Source organism: Trematomus bernacchii, unplaced genomic scaffold (assembly GCF_902827165.1).
Source record: "Trematomus bernacchii unplaced genomic scaffold, fTreBer1.1, whole genome shotgun sequence".
Classification (NCBI taxonomy): Eukaryota; Metazoa; Chordata; class Actinopteri; order Perciformes; family Nototheniidae; genus Trematomus; species Trematomus bernacchii.
Window position 1 is genome coordinate 10,043,543 of NW_022987593.1, and position 24,574 is coordinate 10,068,116.

Sequence of the window (24,574 nt, forward strand, 5' to 3'; positions counted from 1 at the left end):
ATCCTTAAGAGACCCCCACCTTCCTTTTACCCCTTAGGTACAGGCATCAGTGTAATTGAAGATCATTACAACCCACAATGCAACCCTCTCAGAGACCGTCTCCATAATGGAAATGAATTGTTTGGCGCCGAGCTGCACACAACGGCAGAAAATGGAAGCCAAGAGGTAGACGGAGCGAGGGACGTATTCCAAATTGAAATGAAGTGGAAATACGCTGTCCGTGGTGCCATTGGTTAGCCAAGGAGCCGAAACGAGCAAGATTACTGGCTTACATTTGTAGCTCCTCAGTGTTTGTGTTTTGTTTCGCTGAAGTGGGGTGGTATGCGGGGGGGGGGGGGGGGGGTTGGGGTTGTGTGTGCACTTCAAAAGAATTTGCAACAAACCTAATTCATCTGAAGCGTAGGATGAGCTGGTAAGAAAGATGAGAGATGAAAGTGAGTTGGCATGGAAACAGAAAGCACATCAGTGCTCGCTGGCACACAAAAGAGCTGCCTGTGTTGCATGTTGCATTTCTGCGGGAAGGGATCCAAAGAGGCTTCAAGTGCTATCATGACCTTACAAACAAAATTAGCCAATTATGACTAACTAGGGTGCTCAATTTCCACTTTTTTATGAGACCGTGCTTACCGTGTCTTTCTCTATTTTTACACAGGCCTTTAATCTGGAGCATAGAATCAACATTTTTGTTACACACCTTCCAGTATATTTCCTCCACGCTTGTTATGTTGGAGTGTTGCTGATCAACGTGAGGGAACACATTCAAGATTTTCCAAAACACCCGAGCTCATTCCTTCTCCGGTTCACACTTTCTCTCGACCCTTGGCTGTCCCCGTCTACGTTGTTATCACTTTTTCATCTTATCGTAGACGCAGGTGAAGTATTAATTGGCGAGCAGTGAGAGACCATATATCTTTTTCTCCATTTGATCTCAGGTAGGGGAATTCCACAAGTTGCTACTGTGCAGACCTCCAGTGCTGCTGCTTCTGTACACACACACACACACACACACACACACACACACACACACACACACACACGCACACGAAGACACATGCACGAGAAAAGTCAACAGAACAAATATGTCAGTAATAAAGTTTTTCTGCAAACTACAGCAGCATTCACAGAACAAACACAATGAGAGAAAGAACATTAAAGCGGAGAATCACTTCCAGAAAAGCAAACATTGTACAACATTGTTGCCTCTAAACATTGGTGGTCAGAACATTTTGAAACAAAGAGAGCCTCTAAACAGGTAAACCGCCAGGACACATTGTTTACCATTTCATGTTCTCTCTCCGCAGAGGAGTTTGATCTTTTTCTCCTGTATATCCCGCAGTGTCACAAACACAATGCAGTGTCTCGCAGCTTCAAAGGCCCATCGGTGACAGGTTCAGGGGGGAAAAGATCAAATATTTATTTCTAAGACACAGAATGGAAATTAAAATGAAATGGGAAAAGAACTGCTTGTGTCAGTGGTGACAGGGCCTCGCTGGAGGGGAGAAACCTTTGGGCTCTCCTTTGTGTCGGGGGTTTGTGTGTTTTTTATTTTTGTGGACGATCGCTGTTTTTCCTTCTTGAACTGCCTGTCGGGAGAGTTTCATCCTTAACTGAGCTCTTTGTTTGACAGTCGGGGAAACAAACGGACTGGTTTCAATGATTCCTTCTAACTGAAAACCGTTTTCAGCCCTTTTATGAAACTTGTTGGTTTCCCACTCCTCACTGTAGCCAACTTTGTGTGTGAACGATTGCAGGCTTGTTTTACCCTTAATTAAAACTTCTCAGTTTGTTGCTTGTTATGGCACCAAATCCTGTCATCATATCATCATATTAACTGGCAAACCTCCCTTGGCTCACTTTTCGCTCGCTGCACACCAACAAAACATCCCTCTGGGCCTCTGTGGCACGCCTAGCAAAGAGCTAATTGAATTAAACTGCATTAATATGACTTACTGTATGTCTTTCCGACCAAAGAAGAACACCACTCTTCAATGCCCTCATGTGTATGATTAACTGGGATATTGATTCCAGCACTTTGAAGCAATGTGCGTTTTATCATATCATCCAAACCGCTCTCTCACGGTTGCTTGTTTACAGCAAAACCCGTCTAAATCGTAAACACAGATAGCAAACGCATGCATGCGAAATTCCCAGAGCAATTTGAATACCAATCCTCCGCTAACACCCCTTTTTTTTACTCTTTACGCACTTCTGGAGGAAGAGACTTAATCTCTCCTCTCAGAGGCGAGCCGGGTTGTCATCTGAACTCTGGGCGGGCTGCGGACCGTTTGCAAGATGAGTGTTTCATCGATATAACAACAGGCCTGACCTCGAGAAGCCTCCCAAGCCCAACTTCACAGAGGGAGGAGGAGCTGCCTCCACTTCTGTTAAGTGTGTGAAGAGGTGGAGGGCTTTACTGGATTATTGTGATCCCTGCCTGGCTGCCGCACGCAAGGGAGCGTCTGCACTGAGAGTCATGATATAAGGAAGACACGTCGCTGGCAGTGTGCTCCTGATGTCACTTTTCTTGTGCAATTTGACTTTAAATGTGCCGCACGTATGCTTTTTTAGATTCAGATTCTTTTTTGATTCAGCTTCTTTGAGCATTAGGAAAAGCGCTATACAAATCCCATGTAATATTATTGTCATTGCACAGAGTACAACGAAATGCATCCAATTTGCATCAAACCAGAAAGTGCAAAGAAAAGTGCATGAGGTTTCAATACATTCACATACATCAATCTACATAAAGGTATAAATATTAATAAGATAGATAGATAGATAGATAGATACTATATTCATTCCAAACTGGGAATAAATATATTTTGATAAGGTGCAGTTTTAGAGCATATGCATACAGTATAAGGTGCAGGGTTTAGGCATATATAAATTCAATCTTATAGTATTTCTTATCAAATACAGCCTACAGCACAAAAGCCAGAATTCAAATGACCTCCCTTTTCTCCTCATGCTGCACCGTATCATTCCTTGTTACATTTTGTGTATGTGTGGATGCATCTGAAATGCGAGCGTCTGCTCCAGCAGAGTAGAAAGCGGAAGAGAGACCAGCCGGCACATGTTGAAAGGCATGGCTGCTCTTTAATGTGGCTCCAGCTCGGGAGTCCCGGGCCTAATGAGGAGCTGTGGAGCTCCGCTGCTCCGTCTCCAGCGCCTACACTCCAGCAGCCCACATACTGCCACCGCTGCACCACTCAGGATCATTAAGGAGATGCTCCCAAATTCCTCCAGGGACCCTGGGAGAGAAGAATAAAAAAGAAATCCAGGATTGGCACACAAGGAGGAGTTTGGGTGAGAACTACGCTCCAGTCGCCAGCAGCCACACCCAGCAGCCAACACACACACACACACGCACACACACTCACACACACACTCACACTCACACTCACACTCACACTCACACTCACACTCACACACATTCAATCGGAACACATTTACTATTGACCAACACTCTGTCTATTTAAAGGACAGCTGGCCTTGTTTACTTCACTAAAGTTTCATATAACATCAGCAGAGACAGGGCCGGTTTACTTGAGATTTGATCAAATCTTCTTCTGATTCTCTTCTGGTTTTAGATCGTGGTTATTTCTGATTCTTGGCTTGTTATTTGAGTACGAGAAGAAACCGAACAATGTTAAAAGCCACCAGAGGTGTTTGCAGATTTGAGAAAAACTCAGTCCTGTGTGAGAAATTGGCAGATTTTGGGCAGAGGAAACTTTTCACAATCGGCTACACATGTTGAATGTTCACTGTTGACATGTTTAATTTGAGTTTTACATGCTCATATTAACCGATTCTAGAGCAATATGACTAATAGGGCCAGCAATGAATGGTTTATGCAGTGAACATTTTCCATTAAAAACTCAAAGGATTCCAGGTGATGTTCAAAATGAATGTTTGTCCAACCAAACACCTTAAACCAAGAGGAATGACAAAAAAACTAACGTTCTTATTGTAGTATTTTCACTTCAACTGTCAGCTTGGCTCCAATTTGCAGTGGTCAGTTTGCACTCCAGGATGATTTTCAGATTACAGAACCTGTGTAGATGCTGGGTCGTAAATGTCAAACATTGTCAGGTACACTAAGAGAGGATCAGGGCTGCGTTCCCAAAATGGAAATGGAGAGCACTTCCGGTAACACAGGTAGTGTCCTGAGTTTTGTGTTTTTTATTGTTATGTTATTATCATTATAACAAAAAAAAAAGGGTTTAGCCAAAAAGTCAGATGGTCATCCCAAGAGTAGGTACTTTGGAATTGGTTTTAAAGAAGATTCTCAAACATGTTAAGATATAGATTTGAGTGATAAACACACTTTCTTGACGACTGTTTTTAGTGCTGTGAGACTTCCTATTAAGTTATCACAAAAAACGACTTTCAAATACCCCAAAATTGCAGCACTAACACTGCACATCCTAACAGTATCTTGATGACAACCGCACTTACACATCAAAGTGTTGCGATGGAGAAAGTACAAATTCCTGAGCAGGAAATATTGGTGCACTTATGTGTATGTCTGTATATGCATGTGCTGCTGCTGCTGCTGCTGTGTGACAGTGCTATAGCGTCCAACATGATGAATAATCCCCAACACCATCAAAGGGTCCTCAAGTAGGGAGCTCAGGCCATGACAGCGGCACATACAGCGAGTCTCCCAGCCTGTCTCTTACCCCCCGGGGACAGCACAGGCCGAGGAGAAAGGGGAGAGAAATACAGAAATGAGGAAAATTACGGAAGAAGAGAAGGGGAAGGAGCCGGGAGGGGAAATTGGAAAAGGGGAGAAAAATGGAGGAGAGTTGCTGGTTGAGGAGAAGAGATAATGTTAGCTGCCGTCAGTTCAAGAATATTTAGGAGCGATTCCTTTGGGTGATGGGGACGAGGTGTGGTAGATGGTATGTCCCAACGTAGGGGGAGCCTGCTCGCAATATGAAACATGGACTTGTCTCTAACTGAACGGACTCTCACTGATTAATTTTTTCAGAAAATACTTTTGAAGGAGCAGTGCCAAAAGATACAAAAGAAAAAGTGCCAAATAACAATTTTATGGAGCACCTGAAGTCCCGAAACATTTGAAAATGGTTTGCACAAATGATTGATCTTTCTAATTCACAAAAAATGTTGGCAGATAAGAGTATTTACGCGAAAGCCATTATCTTAGTGTGATCTGAAATTACTCATTTGGGAGGACTTGAGGTCCCTGAAAACAATAACCTGAACCCACCTGTCAATAATACAGCTTGTCACAACTTCCGGTCATACTGTCACTTGATTTTGCAGTTTCAAAATTTGAATTTCACAATATGCAATGGCCTTTCCATGAGAAGTGATTTTAGAAAAAGGTGATGACCCTATATGACATCAAGTCCATTTTCATAGACCAAAACAAGTCTAAAAGAGATTTACAGTCTGGACAACTTGGACACTAAACAACACCCTCTGTCTTTTAACCTCAATTTGAATAAAAGTCAAAACTTCCCAAAGAATCGAAAACTATTCCAGAATAGATGGACATCCACGTGCAACAAAAGTTGTACCTTCAGAGTACAGAGAGTCTTGTAAAATGATTTACAGTAGGCTGCATGTCATGGTCAAACGATATAAATGTATGTGTGATAGCAAAGTAGTAATTTGACCATTTTATTTTTTGTCATCATGCATGTTCTCTGCTTCTTTTTTTAATCTCCCGTTAGTAATTATCACATCTTTTCTATACGACATCCCCATCACTGTAGCTTCCTCTCCTCTCCTCTCCTCTCCTCTCCTCTCCTTTCCTCTCCTCTCCTCTCCTCTCCTCTTGGCATCAGCGTGTATTGGCCTGTCGGGGGAAACACAGTAGATCACAGCTGGCTCGGTGCCCACAGATAGAACAACTCTCCAGCGCCCTCACACTTTGCCTCAGATCCCTCGCCAATTCTCGGGCCCCCGCCTCGTAGGTCAGCCTTGGCTGCTCTCTCCACCCTGACTCCGTCCCCAGAGGGAGATGCCCAACCCTCCTCCCGTGGCACAAAGTCTCCTGCCTTCTCCTGCCAGCTCTTTACACAAACCGAGCAGGACACAATGCAGTGTTTTTGTTAGGAGATGGACATGTAATTAACCCCGGACCACGGGTGTTATTACTGCGTGTCAAAACTCGTGGAGAGGTTCGGAAGGCAGTTTAGCAAAACAGTGAAGAAAGCTTGTGAGGGGGGGCTAGATGAATGAAAGAGCCATCCATTAACCTTTGTGACTCGCTGGCTGTTCTCTCAGTCTGCACTTCTGGGTGGATCTCAGCAATGTAAACTGCAGACACAGAAATGATTCATGTTTTACTTACTGCTGCAACAGTTAAACAATTGACTGAAAACTCATCTGTAACATTTGATAATTCACGATAAACATTCCCTTGTTCCAGCTCTTCAGTTGTGAGATTATATAGAACATTTGATTTATGAGTTTTGGACTGTTGTTTGGACAAAATAAGGAACTTGAGACGGTCATCCAGACAAAAACAAGAGCATCTGTGGTATCAGAGCCCTATAATGGCCATACTGTAGGTTGTATGTCTTCTAGAGCAACATAGTAAGTAATTAAGAAGATTTAGCGGGAGACTACTTTCTATTTTCATTGTTCCAACTTGACTCAACGTTACAATTCTTTTTTTTAAAGAGTCCACCATCGTTCCCTGACCTTGACCAGGTGTTGTAATAGTGCCAGTAAAGCCTACCCCTACCCCTAACCCTAACCCTAACCCTACCCCTACCCCTACCCCTAACCCTAACCCTAACAAAGTGGTCATTTTAACCTTTCCCTAATCCTTACAAAGCTATTTTGTATCCTAGATTAATTTGTCCAGGTATCAAAAGTTGTCCGATCAGAAAACAGTTATGAGGCCATGAACAAATAAGGAATCTTGTGGTTCAATTTGGTTCACTTCTATGGACATATATCACTTGATTGATTGAGTAATCATTAATGAAAGTAATTGTAATGTGCATGCTTTATTTATACTGTCTCCATGTATACAAATACAGTACAGATGACACCTACGGTTCCTGTTTACCTTTCCTTTCTTAAGAAACCCGTGAATCGTCTGAGGTGTCACAGTTAAAATTAGATTTGCACAGTCATACGGCTCAAACGTTGCTTTTAATATAAAGATAGTTCCCGTCACATGACCCTCTAAGCCGTCCCTCCCCCATGTGCCAGCACTGTGACATTGTTCATCAGCAATTACATAAAGCCTTTACAGCCGCTGTCGATGTTAGGCAGCATCTATTCACATGCAGATGTTACTAAATCCCCTTCTTGTTTTTTTTTCCGGGGATGGCTCATTTTCCTCCCACAGCTCCCTCTCCTTCAGTGTATGTTTGTCTCCTTATTTGCATTTATTGCCAAAAAAAAGAGGTTAAGCCCAAATGTGGATGGTACAGAAATGTTAATTGGTTGCGTGGTCTATATAATCAACCCCTGCACGCTCTGGGGGACTGTATGGATCACAACTGATAAATATTTTATTCTAGCTGTTCGTACAGCATCCCCCATCCGCTCTACATCGCTTCTTCCCTTTTTAAAGGAAACCAGCCGAACAATAGGCCTGATATCTTTCTCGTTGCTTAATAATTCCCCTTCTCATTCTCCGCCATCCCATCCTTAAAAAGAGGCTCACAGCTGCCCTATCAGCAGGGGCTCCCTTTCTTTCATCATATGCCGAATCCATTGCTCACCATTTTTTTTCTTTCATCAGCCTCACAATAAGTCAGGAATCACGGCGACATTACGCAACATGCCGTAACACTATTACCTCATTGTCACATTTTAGCGTTGTGATGAAGGCGGGCACAGTGTCTTCCAACACCAAACGTCCCCTCACACAAAGAGACCCGCTGTGACTTTCCTTCCTCTGCCAGACGACCACACTGTGGCTGCTTGGCCATCTCTAATTATTTCATGCCCCTTGGTTCTGGGTGTACGGGACGACACGGCATACTGTTGGAGAAGAATGAGGATGATTGACAGCGCAGTCTCCATCCCACAGGAACTCATTAGGCTTCCTGACTAAAAGCTAGTGGGCACGCTCATGCTGCTCCTGCCTCCTTCTTCCTTTGGTCCTCCTTTTTAGTCCTACATTCAGTAAGTTGGAAAAAGAAATGCCTGAACTGAGCTGCGAGCAGAGACTGAACTTACTGTGCTCTTATCTCATCTGATGTGAAGATCAGCTCAGAATAAAAACATTTATTTGGACTCCGTGCGCTTTCATTTTGAGTTTCTTTTTCTCTGTTAGTGTTCCTCTGCTCATCTCAGCCCCTATGACTCTTTTGCATTTGAGTTTTGGAGTGTTCTCCCTCTTGCTCGCTGTCTCTTGCGTTCTCTTCTCATTTCTCTTTGGCCCTCTTCTCTCTGCCTGTCCCCGGGTGATACAAGGCAGTGGTGCGGGTTCTGAGAAACCCTTGAAGTGTTGGCTGCTCCGAGAGCACTTTAAAGGACCATTTCATCATGTTCATGAAGCAGCACTCGAGACCAAACTCAAATATGACTTATGTGAAACTAGCATAAACTCCCTGGAAAGTTTTGTTGCACCCTTATAGTTTCGTACCAATTTTCTGTGATGTGGATGTCAGCTCTGTTGCTTGTTTGAAGTCCTGCACTTGCTTATCTTCTGATCTCCATGCATGTATATAATGTTTCTAGCTCAAGGAAAAAAGGAAAAGTGCGTCACTGAAGCTGATAGGCATTCATTATGTTGAATTTGAACACTGATCTGAGCTTTTCGGTTTCCAGAACTATTCTATTGCATGCTTCAATCACTACATTTCCTCTGCTACAAAAGAGCTTGAGGTGCAAAGACTGCTACTTTCAGTCATTCTGTGTCCAGCCTTCACTGGGCTTTGTGGAGTGGCAATTATGACATGCCAATTAGACAAAGATAGAGGGATGGATGTGCAGCTCTCCCCATTTCTAATCCGCTCCCAAACTGGGAAATCTCCAGACCGAGTGCATCAGATTTGATTCACTCGCCGCCCTTCATTTAACACATCTGTCTCCACACACAGGCAACGATGGCCTAGCACAAACATAACACATCTGGAAGGCAAGAGTCTAATTTCGGTTTGGTTTTGTTTCATATCTGTCAGGTCTCCAATATTGTTTTATCCCAATTTTCATAAAGTATTTTCTACTTTTTCATTTGAATTGAACTTAATATTCCACGTTTTAAACAAATACCTATTAAATTATATTAATTATCTTTTATTTCAGCACAAAAAACTAATGAAGGAAGCAACTGCTTGTTTAATTGTGACTTTAAATGAGTTATTCCTCCTGTCTAGATAATGAAGTAATTAGTTTATCGCTGCCATGACACACACACACACACACACACACACACACACACACACACACACACATGCACACACACATGCACACACACATGCACACACATGGAAAACACATCATCACACAAACACCATCTTGTCTACAGAGGCATTTCCTATTATTAAAACTGTATTTGCGTTGTTTGAGTTCACATTGACCCAGCTCCATTCACCGAAGCTGTTTGCTGTCTTCCAATTAGCTTCAGAACACATACAAGCAATTCCTATTTGAACTCATGCAAGTTAACGTAGACAATTACTAGTTCTCCTCACAGTGTAGTACCGAGGCTTTAAGGCTCTACAGCTTGTTGTGGGAGCCGGGGTAAATACAGTGCTGTTTGAAGAAATGTTGATGGTGACATCACGGCGTTTCATTTGCGATTAACATTATTTACAACATTGTTTGGCCTGGGTTTAGCAGTAAGAAATTAATGATTGATTTTAGGGGGCCATAAACACCATCTTTTTTCCCGTGCCAAGCCAGTGGTTAAATATAAATTAAGAAGAAAGCAGAAGATTAATAGGGTCTGTATCTCCCTCAAATCCCCCTTGCTTTATGATCTGTTTGATGTCTCAAGTGAAGAGCTCAATCACACTAAAATCAAAGACCTGTCATCTCGGTTGCAGTAAGAAGTTAGAACAGATCATTTCATGCTGCAGGACGTTGGGCATTGGTTTGTTTTCAAGCTTTCAGGAAATTGTTATTTCCACACTGAGGTTTTTAGGGCTAGGCTGTTTATCGCTGACCAACTTCTTTCCATCACATACTTACTTATCATGGGATTTTTACCAAACTGACTCTGTAAATTGAGTCTTTTCTAACATGCAGGACTTTTTTGTCATCATTCAAGGTGAACATTAGTAAACAGTGATGTATGAAAACAGGTACCTTTCACCTTCTTATAACACTTTTGATGTCTTCTTTCTTAAAATACTACAAACCGCCTAATTAAAAGGACAGATATACATGACTGCTCATTGAAGGGTATTTTTTTCTGACTCGAGGGACATCTTTGCTCAGTGAGTCATATCACACGGTTTTGTAAAGCTTGTGTTATATAAGTAAATTCCCTTTAGTTTTAATTGCATGTTTTATGAGGCACTCAGCTGAATGACTCACTCGCAAGCAAATCTTTAAGAAATACTTTACCGACAAAATGACCATTTGCATATCACTTACTCGCCCTGTCCTACCTTTTCTAATTCTTGAAGAAATCGTAGTTTGTCTCACAGGCCTCCACGGTGAACTCGCATTCAAACCCAGAGAGAAGCCTTACATTGAAGTAAGTGGGGCGACGTTAAACAACAGCAGAACTATATTAAAACATCTGTTTACAAACTGTCATACAACTACTGGATGAACCATCCAGAGCAATTAGCTAACAGACAGAAATCAAGGTTTACTTTGATAACAGATGAATCATTAAATATTGTTAAAGGTGCCCTGATTCTAGGTCATGAAACTTATTGATTATCTACTTTTCTCTCTGTTTTTATTTGATAATAAACCTTTTATCTTTGGGATTAAAGAGTTGATCTGACAAAGCACGCAATTTGAAGATCTCGCCTAGTATTTGTGTTCATTTTAAAGTGCGTTTGCCACTAAAGTATAAAGTAATACATATAACAGTTAGTTAGAGCCCTAGATCCATCCTTGTGTTTTCTCCAGGAACATGTCATTAAATTAGAACAGAATTAAATTAGCCCCAGTCAGACCTGTTCTTTTTTTTTTTTTTAGCTCTTAAAATAATTATGCTTAAATGCATCTATCTTGCCCTGGAAAAATTGGTTTTCGGGAGAAGGTAATTGTTTTTTTCTGACTAATTAATCATATCAGGAATATAACTACTGCCAACATCTGTTTTGGATATCAATATAATGATATCTGCATACGTCACAACTATTATGGCTGACCTGTAAAACCACTTGGTTGAGGACAGGGAAACATCAGTGTTGAACTCTAACAATGTTAGCATATGACACAGGATATTAACCAGCACCAACATCAAAGAAAAACACACACACACACGCACACGCACACGCACACGCACACGCACACGCACACGCACACACACACCCCTCCACAGTTGTTTTCACTCATGCTTCTTACTGAAAACTGAAAGATTGATTGTTTCTTTGAGTAGATGTGTTTCCCCCAGCTGAATAAATATGTTTATAATACTTCAAAATACTGTCTTCAAATGCTGGATTTGACCAGGTGACCCATTTCAGTGAATACTCTGGTCCGATGATCTCTTGTGACGTTGTGGAGCAGGATGTGGTCACGGCAGATGTGATAAGTGTTACGGGAGCATATTGCGTGAGCCTTCACTTATATTACGCATGTCAAAGCAGTGAAGGAAACCCACACAGCACCACATGAGAGTACGGAGATGAGACAAACAGAAACCACAAGCAACAACATAAAAAAACCGTGTAGTCCTGTTAGACGTCACGACTGGGCTGCTCAATGTAAATAAACAGTGTGTTGTGTGTGTGTGAAAGAAAGAGAGAGAGGGGGTATTGCTGTAATCGTGTGCAACCGTGGATTTTAATTATGCTGCGCCCAGAGTGCCTCCACCAATCAGAGTCCTTTCTCAGGCACGCTTCAGGGTGACCGCAAAGGAACAAAAAAACAAATGCTGGGCCAACAAAGCAGCCCTTATCCAAAGCCTGTTTTGTAATAGCAGCAACAGAGCTGTCAAGGAGGCGTTCAGGAACCTCCGTTTCTCCATCCTTTTAGATAGGATTTTGTCCTTACCCCAATTTTTGGTCCTATTCCTCCTCTTTTTGACTTCCTTACTCCTTTTCTTAACCCATCTCGGGTGCATTCATCCTCCCTCCTTCCTTCTCTCCCTCGGTGTCACTCGGCCCATCTGGGCTGTCTGGTGGAGTTGGGAACATGGGTCGCTGTCAGGGGAGCTCAGTGGGGCCCTGTTGAAGACACAAAGGGCGGATTACTGCAGCTGCCAGTCACACTAAGACCCACACAGCAGCTCTTCGGAGTCTATTGCAGTGTCCTCAACCCTCACACCCAGCCCTATCACAAAAGGACATCATTAGCTCCGCCACAAAGCATCTCCCCTCGTCACCCCGTCTTAAGAAACACCGCAATCAGGCCCACAAATAGCGTGATTAGTCAAGATAATATGCATGAGTAATGTATGCTAAGGCAGTGTCATCTGCTCAAAATAGGAAGGGTACGTTGTGGGGCTTTGTTTTTGAGGAGCGTCTTTCACACGGATTTCGCATCATGATGAGTATTCATTATGGTTGTTTCACTTTTCAAAGATATGTCCGTGTTTGGGACGTTTTTTTAGCTTTCAAGGAGGCGATTGTACATAAAAAGTGTCAATAGATAACATTTAAGTCCATAATCAAGAAATACAAAAGCTTTATGTCCAGGTTCTTTTGTTTTGTTCCCTTTTCTTTAAAGAAGAAGATTACATTTCTCATAAAATTGTAATGCTCAACTGAAGCATGGTTATATTATATTTTAAGCAGTTTTAATTATAAATCAAAAAGGTTTGTTTTAATTGGACTTTCCAGGAGATTTTCACGCCACATGACTTGATCCTGGCATCTGTTGAAATTACATTTTTCTCTGAGAAATCATTACAATTGATCTTAATTGCAAGAACAAAGAATCCCCTACCCATCACTCTCACATCATCAAACAAGCACAATACACATGGTTTCCTTTTTTCTTTCTCCTTATTGAATCATTTCTCATATCGCTGAGAAGAAACAGTTGTGTGATGTTGAGTTGGACCAAGATTCATTTCACTTTTCACCCACTGTGATCCGGCCCGATCCCCTATGACGGATCACGCTGAGCGTCTGGCCCGATCTGCTAATGCAGCGAAGCCAAGCAGCACTGAGGGTGCCTGAAACACATTGAAACACATTGAAACACACATTCAGCGCTCCAACGGCATGCTGGGTCGCCAACGCAGTCCAGCCCGGTTATAGTGTTGGCTGTAGACTATCCATAATCTCTTTTAAAGACCTACTTGTTCTCCCGTGCCTTTGCAGACCACGTATAAGACGTATCAGTCTGTGTTTCTAAATCGGAGTTTTCTATTTTGTTGTGTTTTCAAATGTTTTTACATCATGTATGAGGGTTTTCAGTCTGTGGCTATAAGGATGGTTTTATTGTCTCGTGCTTTTACATTAGTTTCTTTTTGTCCTATCGGTTTTGTCTAAATGTATGTATGCTGCTTTTGTATATATTTATTCATGTACAGCACTTTGGTCAACTCTGTTGTTTTCAAATGTGCTATATAAATAAAGTTGGATTGGATATAATAACGTCTCCATTCATGAAGTTTGGCCAGTTACAACACTGACTTGCATTGAGGATCATTTTCTCTCTTCCAGAATGAAAATATTATTTTCTTCTGCCTTTGGTCGTGTTATTCCACTCTGCATCAAGACTACATGACGCCGATCAAAGGGTCAACATCACTGGTGCTCATGCCAATAATCCTGAGACAGCCTTGACATTTTAGCACTCTGTCTCTCTGGTTGTCGACCTAATCATAAAGGAATAGTTCAAAAAATGTTGGGGAATTTACTCACTCGTGAAGAGTACCACCAGAACAATACCACTTTTATCTCGTGTGTTGAATGTAAAGCGTCACCTAGCAGCCTGGATAGCATAGCTTAGAATAACGTTGGAAACTGGGGGAAACATGCATCCTGTCAAAAGGAACCAAATTCTGCCTACTAGTAGCTCTAAAGATCTTTAATAAAGGATATATCTTAAAGGTGGGGTAGGTAATTTTGGAGAAACCAGCTCGAGTGCGCGAGAATTTGAAAATACACAGCCGGAAAAAATCTGCCACTTCCTTACAGAGCCCCTCCTCCAACACACACGAACGCGCACATGACCAATGAGGGCACGAGATAAGTTTGTGCACAGATGGAAGGCTGACAGGCAGGTAGGCCATCCAATCATTTTAGCCGGGCCGGCTAAAATGATTGGTCGTGCTTTTTACAGTACTACGGCTTCCACAGATGACATTTTTGTATGGATTTTTTGTCAAAGCACTTAAGATATTCATTGCTATCGGGGTGTTAAGAGCATTCCATGGAATATAACAAAAAGTGAATCTCGAGCCGGTTTCTCAAACTTACCTACCCCACCTTTAATGAAAACCGAAGAGTGAAACAAACGTATCCATTACTGTTATGTGCATGCATTTCCTTATCTATCTATCCACTAGAAATTGATTTCACAAAACTTTGAATCAATGAAAGCAAGACCAATTTTAGTTTTTAAGTACTGTTGATTAAAGTTTCTTTTACGGAAACTATTGAAGGAAAATGATCTGCTATTACTTATTTGCCATATCTGAGTACTAGTACTTCTATGTTGGTTAATTGCATTGCATGTCTTCCCCTTTAATAGTTTGTTGACGAACTAGACTTTTCCATATCAGTTGTTTTGTCATTGAGTGTAGGAATTTGTATAACTTGACAAACTCTTTGAATGTGTTAGATTAAAGCGAGGAAAGATATAAAAAAAGAGGCTTGATAAAGAGGTTGAGAATGCCTTTTAAGTCTGAACCTGGACCAGTGGCGGTCTACAAAGAGAGGAAACTTTCACATGTTTAATGTGGTGGTGGTGGGAGGGGTTTCTGTCTACGGAAATGTCTGAACATTTAAAGTGTCATCAATGGTGGATTGGCCTCTCGTAAATGATTGCTTTAACTTCCGTCTCTGTATATGTGTCTTTGTCTCTGCATCTTTACATTGTAGCCCCTGAAAAAGGGGTACCCCAACAACAGTGGCGTTTCCAAATAAATCAACCGTCTATAAAAAAACTGAGAAATGCACGGGGGAGGCTTGTTTATGAGCATTTCTCTAAGTCAAAGCCAGGGCGAGACAAGTGATTTATAACAGGGTAAATGACAGAAACAGAAGCGGGATGTGCAAATACTTACAATTCAACAAATCAAAAGTGGCAGCAGGTCACTATGCCCTGAAGAAAATGCATCCTTGATATATTTTGTGCAAGAAAATGTGGATAAATGTTAGCATGCAGTGGCACTACATATCACTCCAGTTGGCCTTTTTTCAGGAGTAGACTTTAAGAAGCAGATGGCAGGGTGAGGCTGGGCATGAAGGATTTTGGCAGAGCCACTTTACTCTACATCCTCTGGGATTTTACTGTTTCAAATTTTGGCTTAAATTGGGCCGCGACTTGGGCGAGACTGAGGCCAAGAGTTCAAACGCTCTCTTGGCCGCATATTTCAGCTGTAATAAAATTAGCAACAAGACAAAACAGGCTGCAGCTTCACAGCAGACTGTACGTCTCGGGCCCCACATTCTGTATGTATCACACTTCAGAAATATTACCTGCAACCACATGTTGGAGCTCAAAGAAGTGTGGATGGGAAAATTATATTTTCAGTTTAAAGAAATGAAGGCCAGTAATGGAGAGTCGGAGTCTGCCTTTGATCCCACACGGACATTTACCAACACATGAAGCCATGCGTGCACCCTAACATAAACCTCAACACGCATTTTCTAGAAATCTTTTTCCACACACACAATTACTCACACACAGTCCCAGACAGGACTTTGGAAATGAGTGTTTACATGTGTGTGAAACAATGACTTTTAAACGGACAACACTAAATTCAAGATAGAAAATAATTCACTTCAATATTAGTGCACCTTTATTCGAAAGTAATTAAAGCAGTGACAGGATAAGTGAATTATTTTTGTCTACTGGAGAACATGGCCTTTTTTTTTTTTCATCCAGCCTGAGGCTTGCCAAGAAGAAATTACTCATCTGCAACCATTTCTTCATGTTTGGAGACGTGGGGGGAAAACCCTAAGACAAAGGAATGAAATCAGTTGTTTCCCCACTCAAACACAGCCAGCCTCAGAAAAAAAAATATTCACTGATGCTTTTAAAATACAACAAAGGAGTAGAGCCAAGGTGCCTAACTAAACCTGTCAAATTGGCAGCATGTTGCCTGTGTCTGGAAATGCTTTTCTCTCTAGTAACAACTCCCGGGAATTGTGGACTTCTCTTCTGTGAGACTCAAAGAAATCAATCAGCACGAGAGTGAATCACACTCCAGTGGTTTTAACAGTTAATATCCTGATGGTTCAGGCTGGTGCACACAGGAAATCAGCTACCAACCTGGTTAAATATTGCCTGCTTGGGCTCTTTACACAGGCCCACTCCAGCTTTATAGAAAACCCACACAAAATGTAACCAAAGAAACCTGCTTTTTTATTTCACTCCCTTCACACATCAATTGTTCATTGCAAAGTATAACCTATGAAGTATGAGCTTAAAGTATTACATGCAAAGAAGGGAATCTATGATACAGAGTTTAATATTACATATAATGAGAATACAGTGTTTTATATCTCTACTCAAAGCTAAAATTCAACTTCAAATGTTCTTTATTTTACTAATCAAAACGACCGAATATCTTGTGACATATGACAAATTCCTTAAGAGGGTTTTTAATGTTATGGCACCTTAAATCCCCTCTTATCAGTAGTTTTTATATTAACAATGTGTCTATTGAGTGTGACTTTAAAAGAGGTAGCTTATAGTGACAAACCTACTGAGCGTTACCACCCAAATCTTTTAGCTCAATTCATTTATTTTTACTTTATTCAGATTCAGTGTTAATGCTCTCATTAGCACCATTTCCATCCATAGAGGGCAGCAATGAAAAGCACTAAAAACCCACTGTACTCTAACTACTAAGCACTAAAGGACTGTGACAAAATAAGCGACTATCCGGTTAATATACGGGAGCATTTTGTAGCTGAAGTGCCTGATATTTCCCTCAGGAGTCGGTAGGGACCAAAAACAGAGCTTAAAGAATAATTAACATTGGACTTGTAATCATCGGGTTGCTTGAAACATTTTAAATGATATTGTTGTTCTGTGAGCTGGATGTACAAATAAGCAACATTGACTTTAAATGGTAATAATATGTCAGTGTGAGTGTTGACTGCATGTTGTGCCACCCATTGGCCGAATAAATCAATTATTGCAAGTCAAATTTATCTAAATAAAGAAAAAAGAAAATCAAAACTAAATCACAATTGATCAAATCAACAATACTTAACCCCAACCTTCACACACCCAGGCACAGTCACGCACCGGCTTTCAAACTAATATGTACACAAGCTTGCACACACGAGCTCACACACACACACACTCACACTCACTCACACTCACACTCACACTCACACTCACACTCACACTCACACTCACACTCACACTCACACACTCACACTGAGCAAAAGCAGGCTGGCTGTGTTTACTGTTTAGCCCTGCGTGTTGATGTGATGAGACACCCAGGCTGATAACACAGAGTATGGCCGCTCTGTGTTTGATCTCAGGGCCGGGGACGGGACAGCCGGCGGAGCGGGGTCAGCGAGGTGTGCTGTGTGCTTGATTACAGACTGGATGGGGGCCCCCGCGACCTCTTAGCAGGTCAGCGCTGAACCCTGACCCTGACACAGCAGGCCCTGACGCAGTGCTCAATGCTTTCTCCAATAACACAGTGGGATGAAAGGAGTAGCTGTGCGAGGACCACTTCCCCTCTGGACCTGAAGAATGTAGCACGACACAGCCGCGCACAGCGAAGGACGGCTGGTGGTGGAGCTGGGCCGGCCTCTGGACATATGTGGGCCCCGCACAATAAAAAGGAGACTTGTCATGCCTCTCTAACCTGATCAATTACATCAGTGGAGACCTTGCCCTTTCCCACAGGGTAGCAGAAGGAGAATACCCATACACTTTCACTTAGAAAAGGACAACAAATGTGAAGCTTTTCTGATCTTTTGTTTCAATATTTCAGTAACCGCTGTGTTGCATTGTGTGATAAGTCATTTCAGATCATTCTTACAGTTCACAAAGTTAAACAACTGCCTCCATCAACAATGGACCCCATGGCGCCAATGGGCAAACTCAGCAGATTCCTACAAAGTGACAGTCCGCTGCGGTGAAGGTGAAGTTTGTAGGTAAACACCCTCACCATTAGCTTCCCCTCAAGGCACCTGGGTCAGCCAAGTGTTAAGTGACAGCGGCACAGGGCTGCCTGTGCACACAAAGGAGAAACTCTGCCTGATACCATCACCCCAGAGGATACTTATTTTGGCTGCAGAGAAGCAACACTTGCAAGTATCGATCTGAGCATGTGGTGTGCGTTGAGGAATGTCAGAGATAAAGATTTCGTCTCTGCAAGCGCATGTTTGTCCACCGATGACGGCGGCGTGCAAGCACTCAGGTGTTTGAAGCTCGGAGAATGTAAGATAATACCGTCTCGCCTGTGAGAGCGAGCCAAGTCTGAGGGGAAACGTGATCTCTAACTCTCCCTCTCTTTCTGTGAGGAGCGTACTCGGGGCTTCTCTCTTTTCTGTCAGCTTCACCGGCTGGCAGGGGTAGAAGGGTGGAGTCAGGTGCCACTTTGTGTACATCAGTCTTTGCGAGTAAGACAATAGAGGAGTCTGCTGATTGGATTTGGTAATCTGTACAGTGGGTGGAGGAGTGGATCCTCATGAGGAAAACACTTTATTGTAGAGACGGAATTGAAATGGGAAAAAAGGGGGGATTTCATGTGGCAAGTGGTCCTGGTCTTATTTCAAACCCAGGTCTAAGCCCCAGTTTTACCAGTTGAGCTATATGGAGGCCCGCAAACTTTTTTAGAAATATACTGTAGTAATGCAGTAGCTCCACGGATAGCATTATCAGTCAGTTGGTTTGTCGTCTACTTGTATGGATTACCATGAAGGTTTTTACATTACATTTTAATTTAGCTGACGCTTTTATCTTGTATCATGGTCCTCAGAAGATGAATCCCACTGACTCCCGTAATCCCCTGATTCTTCCTCTATCACCACCGGCAGATTAACATTTTGATTTATCCAGTAAAATATCTAAACATTACGACATGGATTAGCTCAGTATGTTGTCATGAAATGTAAATGTCCCTGATGATGAATCCTTATGACTTAGTTAGTCCTAGCCACTTTTCCTCTAGCGGCACCATGAGGTTGATGATTGGGATTTTGAACAACATTTCTCCACGGCTATTGAATGGATTACCATGACATTTGGCACAGTCATGTCGTCGTCCCCCCCCCCCCCCCTACACACTTTGTAAATCCCCTAACTTTTCATAAAGCGACATTATTAGATCAAAATATAAATGTGTCCCACACTTTGGTTTATGACGTTTAACTTCCAATGACATTCAGCCTGTGGATGTTTTGTTTGTGCTAAACGGCAAATGTTAGCAAGCTGGCACGCTCGACTATTATGGTTAGCATGGTAAACATTAAACCTTATAATCTGCTACCATTGCACTTGAAACAAATCATAGTAGTATAGTGTTCCTTGCTGCTTTCTTGCTGTATACTCGAGCCTCTCCTTTCCAAATTGGACACATCCAAAATATATACATGCATGACAAATTCCCCTCCTTTTCCATCAAGGAGATAATTTCATTTTAATGACAGTTTGTCTGAGACAGCCTCCTGACAGCGTTGCCATAAATCCACAGATCACAAGTCTGCGCCTCTCTTCCTCACCTTACCCCCAAGACACTTACCTCCCCTTCCAAAAAGGTGAGTCATCCTCTACCAATCAAAGAGCCGCACAAATAATCACTCACCTCAGACCTCCCCTGTTTTTGATTTGCACGTTTGATAAATAGTGTCTTTTTCTCTGCTTTAATTGCAAGCTCTTTTCATCATAATTTGATGTTTGTTTCCTGTCGTTTTCTAGGAGATGGCCGCAAGCGCGAGGGCTATAATTTCTACTTCAAGGAAGTTGTTAAGAATGACTAGCAGGTGGAATAGACAGCAGAGGAGGGATTTCACCAGCAGACTCACCTGGCAGGTGAATTTAAGAGCTGATATTCACAAATCATCGCACTGAACAGGCGGCGGACGCTCACACACGCAGACAGAAACACACACACACACATGCATTCGCAGCACGAGGCGCGAACGGGAGATAATTAGGGTAATTTTTGTTTGAAGTATTGTGCATTGCAATGAAAATAGAACAGATAAAAGATGAGACAATAATAGATCTGAAGAGGACCTTGACTGAGTGTTGTTCCAACAAAGAGCATTTTGTTTGACACAATTCATATTGTCTGCTAAACTGATATGCTTTCCCAACTTTACAAGAGGAGGAAAAAAACATCATCTTAACAAAATGTGCTAAATTTGCATTATGCTCATCAACACTCTGCATGTCGCCACGATGTGTAGAACATTAATGTGCAGAACATTAATGTATGAATTTGTTCTACAGATTGACTTCTGGTTTTTAGATAAGGAATCGAAAACCGCTGATGATAAATTATGCCGTGTGTATTGATATATTCCTTCCTTATATAACATGCAAAATGGAGTATCTAAAGTGAGAGAATACTGAATTCAGGTCACCGCACAGCAGGAAATCTTCCTTTTCATGTGAGATCCAGAGGGGTCACTCTTATGAACTCATTAGCAGAGAAATGCTAATGTAGCTCGGTTTTATCCTCCTCCTCTCCTCCCTTCTCTCTCTTTTCTCTCCTTTTCAACTTCCCTGGTTATTTTAACAACCAGGAGTGCGATACACCGAGCCTCGCTGGAGAATATAATGTATTTTGATGTCAGGAGAAAGTGTGTAAGGTGGCTCTGACAGCGCCTTCATTAGCGAGGATGTCGCTCGTCGCCTTGTCATCAAGTCGCTTAACTAGAGTTATAACACAGCAACACAAAGCATCTATCCTGGGTTTTCACTGATGTCCTTATTCTACTGCTGTAAAAAGGATTCATTTCAAATCAAAAGAAGGTGAAAAGAAAATGTATATTGCTGAGGGAAATACTGAATGTGCATCAGTGTAGTATCGTGCTGAACAAATGACCCCTCCTCACTTCTCTGCAGTGGTCTCTCATCATGCAGCAGAACACATTAAATAATGAATCACTCAATAACTCAAAACCTCCACAAACTCTGCTTCGCTTCGCAAGAACAGAATATACAATTATATACATGTTATTGTGTATAGGGTTATCTTTAAATGTCCGAAGCAGAAGACAACATCTAATCGATACGCCACATGTTCTTCTTTTACAGGTTAATACTTAAAGAATTATGTAACATTTGAAATGATATTCTAGAGTTGAAAAGGTTAATCAATATATGCGTTTCATAATAATCTAATGTTTGCACCTTGTCTTTTGTTATTTAACTGACTCTTGTACTTTTTTGGAGGAAGGGTTATACGTTCTACCTCATCTGCTTCTTAAAAATGAACTGTCCGTTTTATTTTATGATTCAATTTTCCAGATTTTATTTGTTCATAACATTTACAACACAACGCCCCACTGCTGTGTGCAAAAATCGATTATCAATTATTACCAGTATTATACTCATTTTTCTCCATTATGTCACAAAATGGGCCGAATGGACAGAAACATGTATAAAGCATTGTGATATCACCAAAAAAGGAGGTGTTTCATATATTATCTGCATTAAGAAATCCTTACTTCATTTGTTTGCATGTGAAAAAGTCATTCACAAACCAAAAAGAAAATTACAATGTGTTATTTTGAATGGAGACTAAGGCTACTAAGGGTCAGATCTATATTTTTTAATTGTTAAAATCCCTTGTTAAGATCCCAAACAGAAAAGCCATTTCCTATAATCATTTAAAAATCATATTCATATCAATTGACATGTCATAAAGTATGAAGATTATTAAATCACTTCAGTTTATTCTTGGAGCTGTTAAGAGGGCCTGAAGTCTCAAAGACCGCAAAAAGGAACAATTAGGATTAAGGTGATATCCTTAACAAAGTCTTATATGTTGTATTTTATAATATCTTTCAGTGCCAATAAACCAAAGCCAAAAACCACACATGAATCATTTAGTCCTGTGATTTATTTAATCTGTTTCATTTTTGGATCTCTTCACCTCTTACCTCAGGCCCTGCAGGCCTGTACTGTCTCTTTTTAGTATCTTAATAGGCCTACCAAAAATCGTTTTACCGTCTGATTTCCCCTTTTCACTGTTATGATTAAAACCATATCCAAGGTGAATGCTGCAAAAGACACGGAATATCAAAATAAATTCCAAGGCACTGAGGTTGTTCCCAGCGTGGTTTAAGGGTAGTGGTGGATGAAGGTAGCATCATTTCACATCGTGCCAGGAAAAAGTGGCGGATAATTAAATGAAAGAAGAAGTGTAATTAGGCAGAACCAACACTTTCCCCAGAGTGGGAAGGGAAGCAGCCAGAGTTTATACCTTGTTTCACATTTTCTACTTCTGGCTTTAAACAAGAAATATACTGTTGAAGTTTTTATTTCAATGAAAGGTTTGCTTGTTGGGGTCTGCCTGTGTGAAATCTGTCTAATTAACGCTCTCAGTGCTGTGTTTAAACGTGTGTGCCTGTATGTGTAAGTGCAGTGGTGGAAAGTAACTAAGTACATTTACTCAAGTACCATACTTAAGTTATATTTTAAGGTACTTGTACTTTACTTGAGTATTTCAATTTGTTGCTTCTTTATACTTCTACCCAATTTAGAGGTAAATGTGGTACTTGTACTCCACTACATTTTGTTGGTGCCTTTGCATAAATGGATTACTGATGTGAAATATAAACAACACCTAAATTATGCTTTAGTTGCACCTGGAGTAAAATTCACATACCCTGCCTGCAGGTACTATTTTTACTTAAGCACAAGATCTGAGTACTTCTTCCACCTCTGCTTGTCACATGTTTCTACTTCAAAATGTTTGGCTTGAAACAAGAAATATAATGTTAAAGTTTGTATTTCAATGAAAGGTTTGCTTGTTCGGGTCTTCCTGTGTGTGAAATCTGTCTAATTAGCTCTCTCTCTTTCAGTGCTGTGTTTACGCGCGTGTGTTGGTGCCCGTATCCCGCGTGCGCGTAAGTGTGGGCGCGTGTGGGAGCGCGCGCTTTCCGCTATACTCTGGAATGCAGCCAGTCTCTTTTGAATCCACACTCTGCTTCCAAAACCCAAAAGCCTTTGATCTTTTTTCCTTTTTTTTGCTGTCTCCTTACCCGGAAGAGAACCCCTTCTCTCTCTCTCAATCTCTCTTTCTCTCTCTCTCTCTCCCTCTCTCTCAGCTGGGATGAACGCACACGTGGAAATGTTGGCCCGGTTCCACACTCGGACCAAATTTAGTCATACAAAGGCAAGGGGAGAGCGAGGTGGGGAGGAGGGAGGAAGGGGTGGAAGAGGGAGGTGGTGGTGGGGGGGGGGGGGGGGGGGGGAGTTGGGGATGAAAGAGCCAGCCGCCGAAAGATCAAAGGCAGCCGCGGCTCCGCCCCGCTAACCCCACCTCCGCGCTTTATAAAGATCTGCCTCCCCATCCCAACTTTATTCTCACGCAATCTCTCCCTGCGCAGACACACACAGAAACACCACTTCTGCTGCCTTTCTGTTTATTTTCTTTTAACTCTATTTTCTCATGAAGTTCTTATTTTCTTTTAATCAATTCCCCCAATATTTCCGTTGCTCTTCCCGTTTGTCATTTTTAATTAATAACACACTTTATTATTAATTTATTTTGTGTATGTGGGTATGCATTTTTTTTCAATAACACTACGTGATGGTGTGCCATTTTTTCAATAAGGCTACAGTGTTTTTGTGTGTGTATGTTTCCGATCAAATGTCATCCTTACCATTTTTTATATATACATGATAATGGATCACATATGTGTCTGAGCAATAAAACGCTATATATGTATGCTAATTTGGGGTCCCTAACATGAACACATTTAGGAACCCCTGGCCTTTTCTCAGTTATTTCGTTTGACCCTTACATAATTTTTGTTAGCTATGGGACAAAAATTCTTGAAAACAACATTATTTTTGTTGGATAGCAATAGCATACATTTTATATTTGCACATATTGTAAGAAAATATGGAAAGCTCTAGAACAACCATGCCCTTGATTTTACCAATGCAATGTAATTTGAAGACATGTACAAAATAAACATAGAAAAGACAAAACCATTCAAATGTTGTTGAATAAATACACAATTAAACAAACAACAAATCTATATGACCTTATTATAGTACGGTGACAATGCATAGCCCCAATACAAGCCCTCAATATTAGTTTTCTTCTTCTAATGGGTATTTCTACACAAAATAACGCTATTGCCAATTATTGCGTTTTTGATTAAATTTCACC

The 24,574-nt window shown here is 41.4% G+C and overlaps 1 protein-coding gene across 10 annotated transcripts in view; it reads left to right on the top strand.

The window, feature by feature from the left end:
- The window catches only part of lef1 (lymphoid enhancer-binding factor 1), a 96,101-nt gene that overhangs the window by 28,585 nt on the left and 42,942 nt on the right, over positions 1–24,574 (top strand). For 8 of the 10 annotated variants that reach the window (XM_034130372.1, XM_034130379.1, XM_034130373.1 and 5 more), the window contains exons 4-5: positions 19,913–19,976; positions 20,137–20,250. In XM_034130372.1, the coding sequence (XP_033986263.1) occupies positions 19,913–19,976; positions 20,137–20,250 (178 nt within the window). Of the gene's footprint in view, positions 1–18,641; positions 18,658–19,912; positions 19,977–20,136; positions 20,251–24,574 lie in introns of those variants that run through there. The other 2 variants (XM_034130377.1, XM_034130376.1) reach the window with 2 other exon arrangements.